Below are 16,649 nucleotides of genomic sequence, written 5' to 3'. Positions count from 1 at the left end.
ATAAAATACACATCTTAAAAACACGCGGACCTTAACAAACCCAGCCATTTAATTCAACCGATTTAAACAACTTTTTCACACAAACCATTTGTTTTCCAATGATCCCTAATTTTCTTTTAACCTTCAAAGCCACTCCCATTTTTATATATTAAACCAACCTTAACTATTGATTGTAATGCTCAAACACTCTCCCATCAATTTTTTCAACTCAATCTTCAATCAAGGTTTATTCTATGATCAGCATAAAAAATTAAAATATAAATCACCATAAGTTGTTTTGTTTTTCTTCGTTAAAGGCATACTCAAAATGATGAATGTTTTGAATGATTAAGTTCCCCTGTTTTGAGTGATTAATCCCTTTGAATTATATTTTTCAGTCAATTGTAAAAGGATGAATGTTTTGGAATTGTCTGTTTGTAACACCCAACAATTAAAAACAAGGATTTCCAAAAACCTTTGCCTAACGGCGTTAAAAGAAGCGGAATTAACTTTAAAAGTCCAAACCAGTAAAATCTGTTGGTTTATTCATTAAATGGTGTTACTAGCCATATCATCAAAATAAGTCTAAATGGAAATCCATCGGTTGCCCAACATTAAACAACCGAACACATTATCAATACAAGTCATTACTATCTAAACATAAAGCAAATGTCTAGAGCGAGCAACCACTATGGGTAAACTATAACCAGCTTCAAGATCATCTACCCATGCCTCACATCTTCTCACATCTACCTGCTCACTATTGTTGGACCTGAGGGCACAACACATTTTAAAAGAGCAAGTGTTAGCTAACGAATTAGCTAAGTAAGATAACACATAAGTTATGAAACATTTGTCCATTTAAAACATTATATAAAAGTCATATTAAGTCGTTAAGGCACAAATCCTCAAACATATCATCACACTTACATATCATATCATCAACATCATTTATATTAGGATGGGTCATCCTAAATGTGCCTAGTCATCTTTTGCATCATCACATATCACATTTGAACATCTTTATAATCGTGACAAAAGTCACGCGTCTCGTATAACATATGCACCTCGTTAAGTGTGACATAAGTCGCACCCGACTAGATGAACCACCATTCAGTAGTGCATCAGTAGTGCACCCGACTAGATGAACCACCATTCAAAGACATTGGTGGTTAATCACGCCACCCGGAGGTACTCAAACCACGTAATTATGTTGCAAGGAGCCACCCAAGCAACCATATACGCACTCACCGGGCAAGGGCAAGTACGGGTTAAGCTTAACACTTTCACATCAAATTTACGAGCTCGATTTCACATCACATATAGTTTAGGTGTTTACACAACCTAAACAATCATCACATATACATCATTACGTTTGGGCCCTTAAACGTGCACGTGTCATGGCAACTTAACAAGTCTAGTGAACTAGATGAACAAGCCATGTAATCATGCACATTTCACATATCATCATCATACATCACATTTCATAGCGTTTCATTTCATATCATCACATCGCATACATTGTTACATCACGTACATCGTCATATATCATTGCATATCGTATATCATTACAACATTGCATAACATTTATCATCTTAGATCGTACATCATTTCATATCATATCATCTATTAAGCATACATAACATCTCATAGCAATACGTATCATTGGGGTAGCATTTCAGGCTTTTATATGCATCTACATAGCCCATATCACCTCCCGTATAATCCCGAATACCCATAAGCAACCAAGATATCATTAGGGGAAGTTATTTATGAAAACTATGTTTTTGTTGAACCCTCAGCGTGTCAAAGTAGTGTATCTTACCTCAATGGAGTGCACAAGAAATGATAACGTAAGTTACCGAGCTTTGCAAGTATTCCGACTACCTATAATCATTAAACGACATAATGAGCTAATAAATACCCACTCACTTAAGGTCATGACTCACGTCTAAATACCTATAAACATTACTCATGACAATGCTTGATGCATCGGACATTCGATTAATACTTTAAAGCTTACATAACTCGACGAAACTCGGGATACACTCACTAAATTAACCTTTCTGGAAACTTGACATTACAATAATCTTTCAAAAACATTTCCATTAGAAAGTAGACTCTCTCACGATTCCGTGGATATCTTATTTGTCAAAAACGGAGTTACGGTTCAAAAGTTATGACCATTTGAAAATTCCGTCGCTATTGCGTCGCAACTACCTAGTTGCGTCGCAGCTATGTGTCACTGGTTTCCAGTTGCGCCGCAGCTAGCCCCGTTTCTGCACAAACCTCATTGTTTAACCTCCAAAACTTAACCAAACACACCCCAAACGACCCCAAACCTTATGAACGACTTTTAACCCTCAAAATTCATCATTTTAAGACTCTAATGATGTCATGAAAACAACCCTTAACATCCAATTAATTTGCAACACAACAACAATCATTTTAGGTTACCGAATTGATTAAAACTCACGTTTTTTACTCCAATCAACCCTCTAAAGACCTAGATTAGTTATGAATCGAATCAAGGGATTGAAAGGACATGAAATCAATGTTATTATACCTGGGATACCTGGAGATTATAAAGAGGATACAAAAACTTGATCAAAACACTCTCGAATCAACCAAACGAAGATGAAATCGAACAAGGAATTGATTATGGCAATGGGGAATGGTTAGGGCTCAAAGAGAAAAGGATATTAGAAGCTAAAGACCTGCTCTTTGACCTAATCCCGTTTTTGACTTTCACCCTATGTCAAAACTCGTCCCTAAGCTTCCAAACGTCACATTATTAGCCCTAAACACCTATGTGAACTATATACAACTCAATAAACACTTTGAACACCTCTAAAGGCATATAACTACATCTTGAACACATTACTACGTCAATCAATAAGACATTCAAGTCTCACACGCATAACACATTAACTACATATAAGCTCTAAATTTAACATGGACGTAACGGACACGTTACGTTGACTTAACAACTCAAGTCAACCGTTAAATAAAAAGTTTGGGATGTTACACTGTTAATGTTAAAGATTAGATTATATGGTTTTTGTGTTTCTCTGTATTTGATCTCTCGATCATTAATGTTCTTTTTAATTAGTGTACATGTTATTTCGTCATTTTCTTTCATGAGTTGTATAGCTATTGATCGATCTTTATTACAAAGCAAGTCTTTAATTTGTATTGATATCAATTGGACTATGTTCTTATTAAATATATCAAAATTTTGTTTTCGATTTTTGTTAAACATTATATTGTTTACCAGCTCATATATTTTTGGTTATATTCTACCTTATTAGTTTAGGTCATGATTATTGTGAAAAGAGGACACTAATCATTATTTCTTGATATTTTACTTCTAATAAGGGCAACAAATTAGGTACAAATTAAGAATTGTTAAGTTTGGTTAAGATAACCAACTCACTTAGAGTTGCCCACCGTGATTTCATTTAGAGCCTGTGTCTAAAAGATCCCGATTTAATTTTGGCCAAAGGCAATTATGAAAATGAAAGCTGACTATCGATGCAAAAAAAACTCAAGATAAGGTTTCGCAAATACAAATGCGGTACATGAGATCAACTTGTTCCCATTGATCTACCAATTATTTATTATTTTTTTAAAAACAATTTAAGTGTGGCTAAGAAATAGAATTTTCACTTATCAAGTCATGTGAACTTTAAATGAATTAATTTTACATCACACAATAATTTATAACATTTCGCGCATCGCGCGGGTAAAAGACCTAGTATATATATATATATATATATATACTCCTCTCTTCATGCAAACAATTTATTCTTTTTGTTATATGTTACATGCGAAAAATAAAAGATAAAAAAATAATAATAATTGTAAGGATTTTTCTAGGATGTGTCTGGCACAAGTTTTGACCATTAATTGTCATACGTTATATGTTTACAAGTGATTTTACAATCAATGAGTTCTAGTATTTTTTTTATTCCAATTATGTCCTTTGATTTTTTTTTGATATTTTTTAGTGATGTAAAATATTGCACAATAATATTTCATCCCATTTGGTTATATCGATCTCCTCTGATTGTGATTTTATGTATCGATAACTACAAAGTGTAATATGAAATATTATTTAAAGATTTTTAAGTATTTTTTATCTAGTTTGCTTTTAAAAAATTTCAAGAAGAGTTTGCACGAGCAATTCAATATATAGTTCATGAAGACACACATACAAATTTTATTGTCAAACATCATAAAGAGATAGAGTAAGAAGTATGAGGTGGTTTGGGATGGTAAAGTTGCTAAGTGTAGTTGCAAGAATTTCGAGTTTGTTGGGATATTATGTCGACACATTTTAAGTGTCATGGTTCATATAATTGTTTAAGTATTCCCCTTACTTATAATTGGCTTCCGTGACGGAGTAAGAAAGAAATTTTTCCATCATGAGAAATATCGTTTATGAACTTTGCATCTATGAGCAATGATTGAATGACAACAAATGTAGGAGATATTGTGAAATGTCCTCCTATCTCAAAAACGAAACGACACCCCAAAGAAAAGAGGATGAAAGGTGGAAAAGAATTAGCAAAGCAAGTACGAACTTATCGACTTTGTAAGGGTGTTGATCATAATATTAGCACATGTCAAGAAAAAGAAAAGCTCCGCAATAATGATGTTGCCTCAATACGTGATGGTAAAAAAAAGAAAGCTATGTTAGAACATCAAAAATTTTAATCCTGTTTTTTCTTTGAAGTTTTAATTGTAATTTGTTAATAATTCAATTTGAATTGAAAATGTGTTAGTTTTTTATCCTTCTTTTATTAGATAATATATCTAATATTTTATGTGTCTTAGAAAATTGATGTTCATATAATAATGGTTAGAACGAAAAGTAACGAGAAGATCTTCGAATGATATATATGTCATGACTACATTTTATTGATAAAAATAAATAAATTAAGAGTTGTCGAAGATTTTGAGTTTACATATTCAATCACACTAATATTTGAGAACATGCCACTAAATAAATTATCAAATTAATTAGGGAAAGGATAGTATTGGAATAAAGAAGATTACCGTATCATATTAATAATGAACATTAGTTATAAATAGAAAAGTGATGGCAATTAATGGTCAAAACCTGTGCCTAGTAGGCATAGCCTAGAAAACCCTAATTGTAATATACGAGAGATTCGCATATCATAAACATGTTAATATTAGCAAATTCCAACTAACATCGTTTGCATTGTGTATAACGAGTATATCAGTACGGCAAACTTGTTTTTTTCTTTTTAACTATATACGGCATATATAGTTTAATAAAGTTTTATTGTAATAAACTTGTTTTGTTGTGTAAGCTGCTTAATTCAAAGTTTTAATCATAGAAATTGAATGATAAGACTTATGTCATATTTAAGCACAACAGGATTTGATCAACTAATATATACATACTATGCAACGAAGAATGCGTGATTAACTTTGTTAGTAAATAAAAGGGATAACTGCAGAAAATAGAAAGCACCTTTCAACCAATTCACGAAAATAACAGTGACCTTTAAAAGTTTTGTTTTTTAGAAATGAACTTTCATTTATTACTGAAAATAGCAACATTTGACACGTGGACAAGGTGACGTGGATATTTTTTGATTATGTGGCATTTTTAATGACGTGTCATTCTTTATAACACAGAAAATAGAATGGACCTTTCAAACAATACGAAAATAGCAATGACCTTTAAAAGTTAACTTTTAACAATGAACTTTAATTTATAGTCGGATTACTAGAACACCTCGTCGGTGTTGGATGTGGAGATGGTTTTTTCTTCGATTTCTTCAACTAACTTAGAAACTGTCGACAGTTTGTTCAAGTTTGAGAAAACCTCTGGACCTTCGCCATCTGGATCTATCTCATGTGCGGACAAACTCTTCTTAAACGAACCAAATATGGCCTATGAAACTCTCGTCTCACCTGAACATCCGCATGATCTCTCTCCGACGAAAACAAAGGAGTTTTGACATCTAGTTTTAGAGATTTTAAAACTTGAGATAGACGAAGAAGATATAGATCTATGTCTCCTTTATGATCTTCTTACACAACTTCTCAATGCTTGAAAATGGAAGAGACACAACAAAAATAAATGAAAAGAAGGTGAAATTAGCTTCAGAGTATAATGACGAGAAAAAATAACTTGCCGGAACCGAAACTGAAACGAAGCCATTTTGGGGGAAAATGACATGACTGGTAAAAATGAAATAGTAAATAAATAAAATATAATGTCACGTCATTAAAAAATGTCACGTAATCAAAAATGTCCACGTCACCATGTCCACGTGTCAAATGTTGTTATTTCCGGTAATAAATAAAAGTTCATTTCTAAATAACAAAACTTTTAAAGGTAACTGCTATTTTCGTGAATTGGTCGAAAGGTGCTTTCTATTTTCTGCAGTTATCCCTAAATAAAAGCAGAGCCTAAATGACACGGATGAAAAATAAAAGCAACTTTGTTTTTGTCATTTTTGTATCAGAGCACGAATTCTATGTGAAATGAAATGAAACAAAACAGATGTGATTGATTTTATGTATGTAAATATTAACACAGCATCATCCATTAGTGTTGTGGATTCTATAGACATTGGTTAATGTTCTTCCATCAATCCCCTTTGCGAAAAACCTTTTCATGTATTCTTCAAGTACAAGTTCCTGGTAAATCGCAGGTTTCTTAGCAGATATGAGCTCCGGGAATGGTCCATATGTTTTCTCTCGTATGCTAGGATTGAAAAAAACTACAACAGAAATACGCGCACGCTCAACATTGTTTGCTAATACTCTATGCTCAACACTTTTGTACTCATCATTAGACATTATCTGCGAAATTGGATAATACAACTCATGTCATATTTATAACAGAAGTCAATCAAATGATATATACTTTGTGACGGAGATGTAGAAGTGGTAAAATCGACTTGTTTAGTTATTATTTGGTTGCTATCAAATGGGTTAGAACTTAGAAGTGACCCAAACCATATTCAAATGTACATTTACAACTTCTTAATCTCTTTAATTATCTGATTAAATTAAAATTTTATTTTGATACATTATTTGTTTACAAAAATCAAGTAGAAGGAACAAAAAGGTTGGCAGACAACCTGACCTGACCAGACCCAACCCGACCCAATCCAACCTAACCCTTTCGACTTTCTAATAGATAGCATAATCTATAGTACCTGAAGCATATCACCAATGTTGATAACTATGGCACCCGGAACCACCTCAACGTCAACCCAATCTTCACCACACTTAACCTGTAACCCACCAACGTCATTCTGCACAAGCATTGTTAGGACCCCTGGGTCCGTGTGAGATGTTATCCCCATCGTGAGCTCTGGTTGTGGACAGTGAGGGTAGTAATGGGATATGCATAATCTCCCTTCCAAACACAATAGCTCTTTTAACTTTTCACTTTTTATTCCCAATCCTTCACATAAAAGTGACATCAGCTGTTCTGCTAGCACCGCCACTGCCTTGTCCCAATCCGCCAACGCCGCCCTACATATCTCCGGTACTAAATCCCATGCTGGGTCCAACGGTCCCATCCTCACCTGCACAACGATAAAGTAGTTGATAGTGTCATGAACTCATGATATAGGAAGATTGGCTACACAATAGCACATTACTTCTGGATCGTTAAACTAGTATGATCACACGGATTGTATCCATAAACTAACTTAATGATAAAAAGCTTGTCCTTAAATATTTTAACGTGTCAGACTTAAATCTCTACATCACAGGCTATGCATTATGGTATTTTCACACTGTTTTTTTCACCGGGAGGCTTCCGTTCATCTTTCCCTCTATAAGCACCCGGGGAGGCCGCTAAAAAGGGTGAAAAAGTTACCAGACAGTCAGACACTGAAATTGGCAATATCACACTGTTCCTTTCATGTTCTGAACTTGATTATCATTTTTAATTCACACCTTTAACTATTGTATCATACTAATAAACTTCATGTTCTACGAATTAAATTTTTAGCTGGTACCCGTGTAAACATACAACCATTCCTAATTCGTGGAGACCCAGCGAACAAAATAAAAATAAAAACGACATACCACCTGCCAGATATCATCTCTTATAACTAAACTTAACATTCAGCTACATATAGGATACGTATTTGACCAAAATTGATACTATGAAACCTGATAAAATTATAGCAAAAACATAATCTTCAAATATTGAATCTCAATTCAATAATCAAATACAGAAATACTTGATCTTTAATCAAAACAACCACAAACCATCATAGCTATTCTGGTATGGTTCTTCTATTATCTTAAATGATAATAGTTCTATTACATAAAGAAGATTTTACCTAAAAAATATTATTGAATCAAAGGAAATTGATTTTCAGAAATATATGTATATATGAATGTATATATGTGTGTTTCGTCAGAAGAAAACTTTTATGCAGCCACAAAACTTGTTTATATAAGCACTTCCTTTGAATGATCAGCTGCACCCTCTACTTCAGTTCTTGTCTCTTTTAGTCCAAAATACATAACCTGCAAAATAACTTTCTAAACATGACAACATAAGTCCCTGAACATAAAAACTTGGTTAAGACTATATATTTCAACACCCCCCTTTAGTCTTAACTTGGAAAAGGTTTACAAGTTTTAGTTTGGAACATAAAAAATTATGTTGCTTTGTATCCAGTGCCTTTGTTAAGATGTCTGCAATTTGATTTGCAGAACCAATTTTTTGAGTACATATAACACCTTTTAAAATCTTTTCTCTTACAAAATGCAAATCAATCTCTAGGTGTTTTGTTCTCTCATGGAACACTGGATTAGCTGCAATTTTGATTGCAGCATCACTATCACAAAATATTTTAACAGGACCAGGGATGCTACATCCTAAATCTCTTAAAATTTTTTGAATCCAAATAACTTCTGAAGTAACTGAGGCTAAAGCTCTATACTCAGCTTCTGCTGAGGATTTTGAAATTGTGTTTTGCTTTTTACTTTTCCAAGAGACTAAAGAACCACAAAAGAAAACACAATACCCAGAAACACACCTCCTACTAACAACACATCTAGCCCAATCTGCATCAGCATATGCTTCAACAGAAAGAGAGGAGGACTTTGAAATAAAAATACCTTTACCGGGGCAACCTTTAAGGTACCTTAATAGTTTTAAAGCAGTCTGCAAATGAGACTTGAGAGGAGAATGCATGAATTGACTCAAACAATGCACAGTATATGATATATCAGGCCTTGTAGTAGTCAAATAAATCAATTTACCAACTAATTTCTGGTATTCAGTTATGTTGGTAAGTAAAGGATCTTTATCAGTAGGATTATCACTCAATGCAACATTTGGTTGCATTGGAGTAGTGACAGGCTTACTAGCAAGAAGACCAAACTCAGAAACAAGATCTAAGCAATACTTTCTTTGAGTCAAGACAACCCCATTAGAATTCTCAAGAATTTCAATTCCCAAGAAATACTTCAATTTACCTAAGTCTTTTATCAAAAACTTAGTTTTCAAGAAGCTTTTAAACTTCTCAATTTCCTCCAAGTTATTTCCAGTAATAATAATATCATCAACATAAACCAAAATAGCAATAAAAATACCATCAACAGATTTGGTATATAGAGAATAATCACTAATACTTTGAACAAAATTATTTTCTATCAAGGCACTAGTTAATTTTGCATTCCATTGCCTAGGAGCCTGTTTTAAACCATACAAGGACTTGTTGAGTTTACAAACCCTTTTATCAGAAGGAGAAAAATAGCCAGGAGGAAGAGACATATACACATCCTCAACAAGATCACCATACAAAAATGCATTATTGATGTCTAACTGGAAAAGAGACCAATTATTTTGAACAGCAAGAGTAATCAAGCATCTAATAGTAACAATTTTCACAACTGGTGAAAAAGTCTCCTCATAATCAACACCAACCTTTTGATTATACCCTTTAGCAACTAATCTAGCCTTATACCTCTCTATTTCTCCACTAGATTTGTATTTGATTTTATATACCCATTTACAACCTATTGGCTCTCTATTTTGAGGTAAATCAACTAAAGTCCAAGTATCATTTCTATATAAAGCTTCCATTTCAGAATTCATTGCATCATTCCAACATTGTTGTTTAGAAGCCTCATAAAAGGTTTTTGGTTCCACATTTTTACTCAACTGAGCAGCAAAACAATTATACTCAAGAGATAAATCAGAATAACTAATATAATTTTCAATACCATATCTCACACTCTTATTTGAAACAGAACTACCAACAATATAATCATGATATTTATTTGGAAAAATTGAAGTTCTTTCTGATCTTCTTGGTAAAAATTCATTATTTTGACCTATCTCATGATTATCCTCATTAATTTGAGGATTCTCATTACCCTCAAACTCATTATTATTTTCCTCATAGGCTGCACTGTTCTCTTCAACATTAGCAGCTTCATTAGAATCATGAAAATGGTCATTATTTCCATTCTGTGATTCTAAAGTACTACCAGAATGTGAAGAGAGGCTGCCATGCCTATTTGGACTATCATTCCTCCTCTCTTCATCATTGGGTAGATCAAAAGAAATGTCAAGCTTATCACTATTGAAAAAATTTTCATGATTAAGATCAGAATCAAAAACAGGTTTGTTTGTATCTAAATCTTTATTATCTTTAAAAGGAAAAATATCTTCAAAAAATTTAACATCTCTAGAGTAAATAATCTGTTTGCTTTCTAAACCAAACAATTTATAACCTTTTTTCACATTTGAATAACCAAGTAAAACACATTTTTCAGACCTTTTACTAAACTTGTCTAAATTATTTAAAATAGTAGCATAAGCAAGACATCCAAATGACCTTAAGTGTTCAAGAGAAGGACTACTATTATAAACTAACTCATAAGGAGACTTTCCATTTAGCACAGAAGATGGCAATCTGTTAATCAAATAAGTAGCAGTTAGAATACAATCAGTCCACATATTCAAAGGAATCCCCCCTTGAAAAAGAAGGGATCTAGCAACATTAAGTAAATGTCTATGCTTTCTTTCAACAATTCCATTTTGTTGAGGAGTATAATGTATTGTAGTTTGATGCAAGATTCCTTGTTTTTCACAAAACTCACCAAACTTTTGATTAACAAATTCTTTTCCATTGTCACTTCTAAAAACTTTAACCTTTTTAGCAAACTGATTTTTAAGTAAATTGTAAAAAATAAGCACAGAATCATACACTTCAGATTTGTTTTTAAGTAAATAAACCCAAGTAGCTCTAGTGAAATCATCAACAATAGTTAGAAAAAACCTAAAACCTTCTCTACTAGTAACTTTATATGGACCCCATACATCTAAATGTATCAGATCACCCAGCTTTTTACTTTTATGATCACTTAATGGAAAAGGTTCTCTAACTTGTTTTGCCTTTTGACAAACATCACAAACAGAAAAATCATTTGAAGTGTCAACTTTTATCTTATCTTTTAACACAACTAAAACTTGATCTACAGGATGACCTAATCTACAATGCCAAGTAAATTTAGACAAACAACTAGAAACAATAGAATTGCAATTATTAACACAATTACCTTCTTTTTCATTAAAGTAATATAAACCATCAATCTGTTTACCAATCCCCAGAATTCTCCCTGCCCTCAAAGCCTGGTTAAGGATATAACAACGCATCTCATCAAAAGCAATCATCAATTTACTATCTCTAGCAACTTTATGCACAGAAATTAAGGTTACACAATATTCAGGCACAACAAACACATCAAATAAAGTGAGATAACTGGTTAAAATCATATTCCCAATCTTAGTAATATAAGTTTCAGTACCATTAGGATGTGATACTTTAATTTTTAGATGAGAAATATCAATTACATTAGTTAACAACATCTCAAAATATGTCATATGCTGGTTAGCCCCTGAATCAACAATTTTCCCTTTTGTAACCAACCTTTTGTGCATAAAACTGTTGGAGCAAAAAAATCTTTCAAAATTCTGATTGAAAACTTTACTATTATTAAAAACAGTACCTGCCATATTGGCATGAATACTTTTTGTAGAATCTGAGTTACTTTTAATCAGAGAAACCAGAGTAGCAATCTGTTCATCAGAAAACATAGCAGTAGAAGAAGAAGCAGAACCAGAAGAGGTTCCAGCAGGAGAAATAGAAGATTTTCCCACAGAGTTATTAGACACATTCTTCCCTTTAAAACTTTGATTAAACCTTTTTTTACCAAAATCAGTAGGATAGCCAATAATCTTAAAACACTTATCAATGGTATGACCATTAAAACCACAATGATCACAAACAACAGTAGCATTTCCTGGTTTTCTATTATTTTCATTAAATCTTATCACATTCCCAGGTCTACCAGTATTAGAAAATTTTTGAAAATTATTCTTATTAGGCATGTTAGAAGCAAACACAGAATTTTGACCTCTTTGAGAAGAACTACCTACATTATTAGAAGCAACAATTCTATGTGACTCTTCACTAGAAATAATAGCATAAGCACTCCTAACATCAGGCAGAGGTTCTTTTGTCAAAATATTACTTCTAACTTGCATATAAGAATCATCTAATCCCATTAAGAACTGCATTAATTTTATTAGTTGATTATGTTTTTTAAAATCTTCAGCAGCATGACAAGTACACCTTGGCAATTTAACTAGAGCATCAAACTGTTTCCACAAAGCATTCAACTTATGATAATATTCAGCAAGTGTAGCACCATTTTGAGACAAAGAATTAATTCTATGATGTAAATTAAAAGTCACAGATCCATCAACCTTATCATAAGTTTCTTTTAACTCTTTCCAAACATGTGAAGCTCTTTTTGAGAAAATTTGACCAAGAAATAATTCTTCAGATATAGAATTAAGAATCCATCCTAATACAATTGCATTAACTCTATCCCATTGCCTACCTAGAACTTCATCAGTATTAGATCTTCTACATGTGCCATCAATAAAACCAGTTTTATTTTTTCCTTCTAGAGCAAGCAACATTGCACAAGACCACACAGAATAATTCTCAGTACCTTTAAGTTTAATGGACACAACAGTCAAAGAAGCAGAATCATTAGGATGCAAATGTAAAGGATGACTTACATCAAGCTTACTTATCCTAGTCACATTATCACTCAATCTAGAATCATCAGACTCATAACCAGAACCATAGCCAACATTATCATCATCCATCTTAGCAAGTAAAACAATACTTCAACCAATTAATCTCAATTAATTAGTAACAAGAAGGAAGCAAACAAGTTAATCTCAATTAACAGTCACACAAGTAACAAATTCAAATAACCACTTCACACAAGAGAAAAGACCTTTTTTTTTTTAAAACAATTTTTAAACAAAAAACACAGATATAATAGAGAGATAGGAAAAGAGAGTGCAAACAGTGCTATAGGAAGGCTCAGATGATGGAACCCTACTAGTTTATGATTCGCTTAGTCAATAAACGTAGTAGGATCGAAAATCTGCAACACAAGAAGAGGAACTTCGATTACCAGCAATAATTGAATAAACTCTTCAAAAAACCCTTTTGAAAATCAAAAACTTAGATCTACAACAAACGGTGATCAATTGATCATATGCCGTTACCAAAAATCAATCCCTAATATAATATCCCCAAATTTTATCGAAACCCTAAAATCAAGATCCGATCTGAGAATACAAAATTGATCCAAAAACTGATTACAAATTGGAACCTGGCTCTGATACCATGATAAAATTATAGCAAAAACATAATCTTCAAATATTGAATCTCAATTCAATAATCAAATACAGAAATACTTGATCTTTAATCAAAACAACCACAAACCATCATAGCTATTCTGGTATGGTTCTTCTATTATCTTAAATGATAATAGTTCTATTACATAAAGAAGATTTTACCTAAAAAATATTATTGAATCAAAGGAAATTGATTTTCAGAAATATATGTATATATGAATGTATATATGTGTGTTTCGTCAGAAGAAAACTTTTATGCAGCCACAAAACTTGTTTATATAAGCACTTCCTTTGAATGATCAGCTGCACCCTCTACTTCAGTTCTTGTCTCTTTTAGTCCAAAATACATAACCTGCAAAATAACTTTCTAAACATGACAACATAAGTCCCTGAACATAAAAACTTGGTTAAGACTATATATTTCAACAAAACCCTTACTGATCACCAGATATATATACTTGTTACATCTGTTGTCTCAAGTATAAAGCTACTAAAACTGAGGATCATTTAGGCCCCTCAAAGTTCTAAGGGCACATGTACGTAGTAAGTGTGTATGTATTCATCATGCCTCCGTTTTTTAAAACTTTTTAACGAATTGCACTTGTTAGAAACTAATCCCATTTTTGAGCACATTAAAAGATGACTGTACCTATTATGCAGGGTATTTGTATTTACTTTGACTTGTAAGATGTCAAACTATAATACTTCTGGTCTAAACAATAAGTCCATATATATTGATTTTGTGAAAACAATAAGTCTATAATTAACCTGAAGAGTGTCTCTCCAACTGGCACCTTGAGACTGAAACAAGTCAAAGTTGGTAGAATAAGCAGCACCTTTTGCAGCATCCCTATGATAAAACTTCATCTTATATTCATTACTTTCTTCATAAAATTTCTCCATATCATTAATCACACTTTCTATTACTTTGACAGGAACGCCATGATTAACTATCTGAAAAAACCCAACTGTGGAAGCTGACTTCCGGATTTGGTCAACAACCGTTGACCTCTCTAGGGATAAGTCAATGACAGGAACAGTTGATTTTGACTTTGTGATTTTTGGTTTAAGAAAAGGTAGATTTTCTGGAGGTTGATGAAAGAAACGTGGGATAGTGGTGATGCCCGAATCTAGTAAACCTTTTACACCTAGTTTTGATTCATCGAATTGTTTTAGTTCTGTTAGTCGATCATATGAGTTTTCGTCGTGTTTTGTTGGGCTTGTTGTCATGTTTGGTTGGTTGTGATTATAATTCTTTTTTTGAACTTGGTTTTGATGATAATTGTTGTGGTTGTTTTGTGACTTGTGGTGTTGGTACTAGTTCCTAAAATCTACATGTAAAAGTTTAATTTTTATCTATCAAATTTCAGAAAGTTAGTTTGTAGCTAACTTAGTATAATGTGTTTGACAAAGTAGTTGTTGAAGTTAGAAGTTATATTTTATATAACGACAGAAATATTATTATTAATAATGAGTCATCTAGCAAGATAATTGGGACCAAATTACTAATATACAAACCTAAAAATACACTAATTATTTACACAACAAGATCTTTCTATGATAGTAAAAAAGGTTGGAAGAAAACTCATTATTATTGGTGCACCAAACACACCTTATGTATCAATCTCATTATTGGTTCAGTCCATATCATCATACCGAGTAATTTGATCACAAGATAAGTATGCATAAACCACAATCTCATATGTATGCATGGTATGGGGATCACAAAATAAGTATGAGTTTTTCCCTTAATATATGTAACCGGAAATAGCTTTACCACCCGTCACTTGGTAATGCCAAGCAAGAATTAATTCGAAATGACTTCATTCGAACATCTTTGAAATCATATCAAGAAGGTGAAAATCCATCAAGATCATTAACTTCTAGTTTTGACATTATACTTTGGAATGAGATTCCTTCGAATTTCCCCACCTAGTCAAGTTGGGAGGATCTTAACCCTGAATTGAAAAACAAGGACTAAAATTAAATAAGTATCATTGAATCTTGGCCTTTGATTTTCATCTAATGGTCAAGATTCTCCTGACTTGACTGAAAAACTTGGGAATCCTCCTACTTATACTTTTCCATATGATGAATCAAACTATTGTAGGTTCAAGTCCCACTTGGTGCGCCACTCGATTTTTACATGGGTCCACGCATTTGAGCTCAAACCATATCGTTCTAAGACACGTAACAGGACAAAACACTTCCGAAGTTAAAAAGGTTCACTTGGCCATTTTGGACTCTCTATCGCCTCGATCTGGTCCATATTATAAGACACGTATCATCTTTTCTGATGCCTATAAAATCAGGTGGAACTAGCTTTTCAAAAGGTAAACCTTTTTTAACATTTTTTATTTATATATGTTGGATCGAAATTAACATGGATATAGGCATATAGCTGTTTCCAATAAGTGTTTTTAAATATATTTAAACTATGTATCTATATACTATGTACTTACAAGAGTTTAAATGGTTCAGTTATCGACATTTATTAAGTTTCACATTTTAATCGTTAAGTTTTTTTTAAATTTTTATCTTTAACAATAATTTGGTTTGATCTTTTCAAATTTTGGCTAAGTTGATAGTTATAACTTGTTATTAGAAAGTTACTTTCTGAAACTTCTATTGAACCTTTAAACTTTTATTTTAAATTGATTTTTCTTTTTTTAAAAAGTACGAGTATATATATAGATCAATTCTCAAGCTTTGAAGGAGCTTGTTTAATCCTTTGGAGGGGTAGACGTTGCTGTTTTTGAAAGAAATTGTGTTCAAAAAAATAAAGTTATATAAGTAATCTAGTTCAATATTAAATTAAATAACTGACATGTCTGTTGTTATACGTACCTAACACATTGTAGTACAATATTACTACATTTATGCCGATTTTTGTTGAAATAATAGGACCTTTACAAAA

At 32.4% G+C, this 16,649-nt stretch overlaps 1 protein-coding gene across 1 annotated transcript; it reads right to left on the bottom strand.

The window, feature by feature from the left end:
• Positions 1 to 6,453: 6,453 nt before the first annotated feature.
• Positions 6,454 to 15,101, bottom strand: LOC122597915 (1-aminocyclopropane-1-carboxylate oxidase homolog 6-like). The gene is made up of 3 exons (XM_043770503.1): positions 14,501 to 15,101; positions 7,188 to 7,562; positions 6,454 to 6,828 (listed from the first exon to the last, which is right to left on the bottom strand). The coding sequence occupies exons 1-3, from the start codon at positions 14,960 to 14,962 to the stop codon at positions 6,565 to 6,567; spliced, it is 1,101 nt and encodes a 366-aa protein (XP_043626438.1). The 5' UTR covers positions 14,963 to 15,101; the 3' UTR covers positions 6,454 to 6,564.
• Between the last annotated feature and the right edge of the window lie 1,548 nt (positions 15,102 to 16,649).

This window comes from Erigeron canadensis, chromosome 4, assembly GCF_010389155.1.
Source record: "Erigeron canadensis isolate Cc75 chromosome 4, C_canadensis_v1, whole genome shotgun sequence".
In the NCBI taxonomy this organism is placed as follows: domain Eukaryota; kingdom Viridiplantae; phylum Streptophyta; class Magnoliopsida; order Asterales; family Asteraceae; genus Erigeron; species Erigeron canadensis.
Note: the sequence above shows the minus strand (reverse complement) of the source record. Positions and strands in the feature narration are given on the sequence as shown.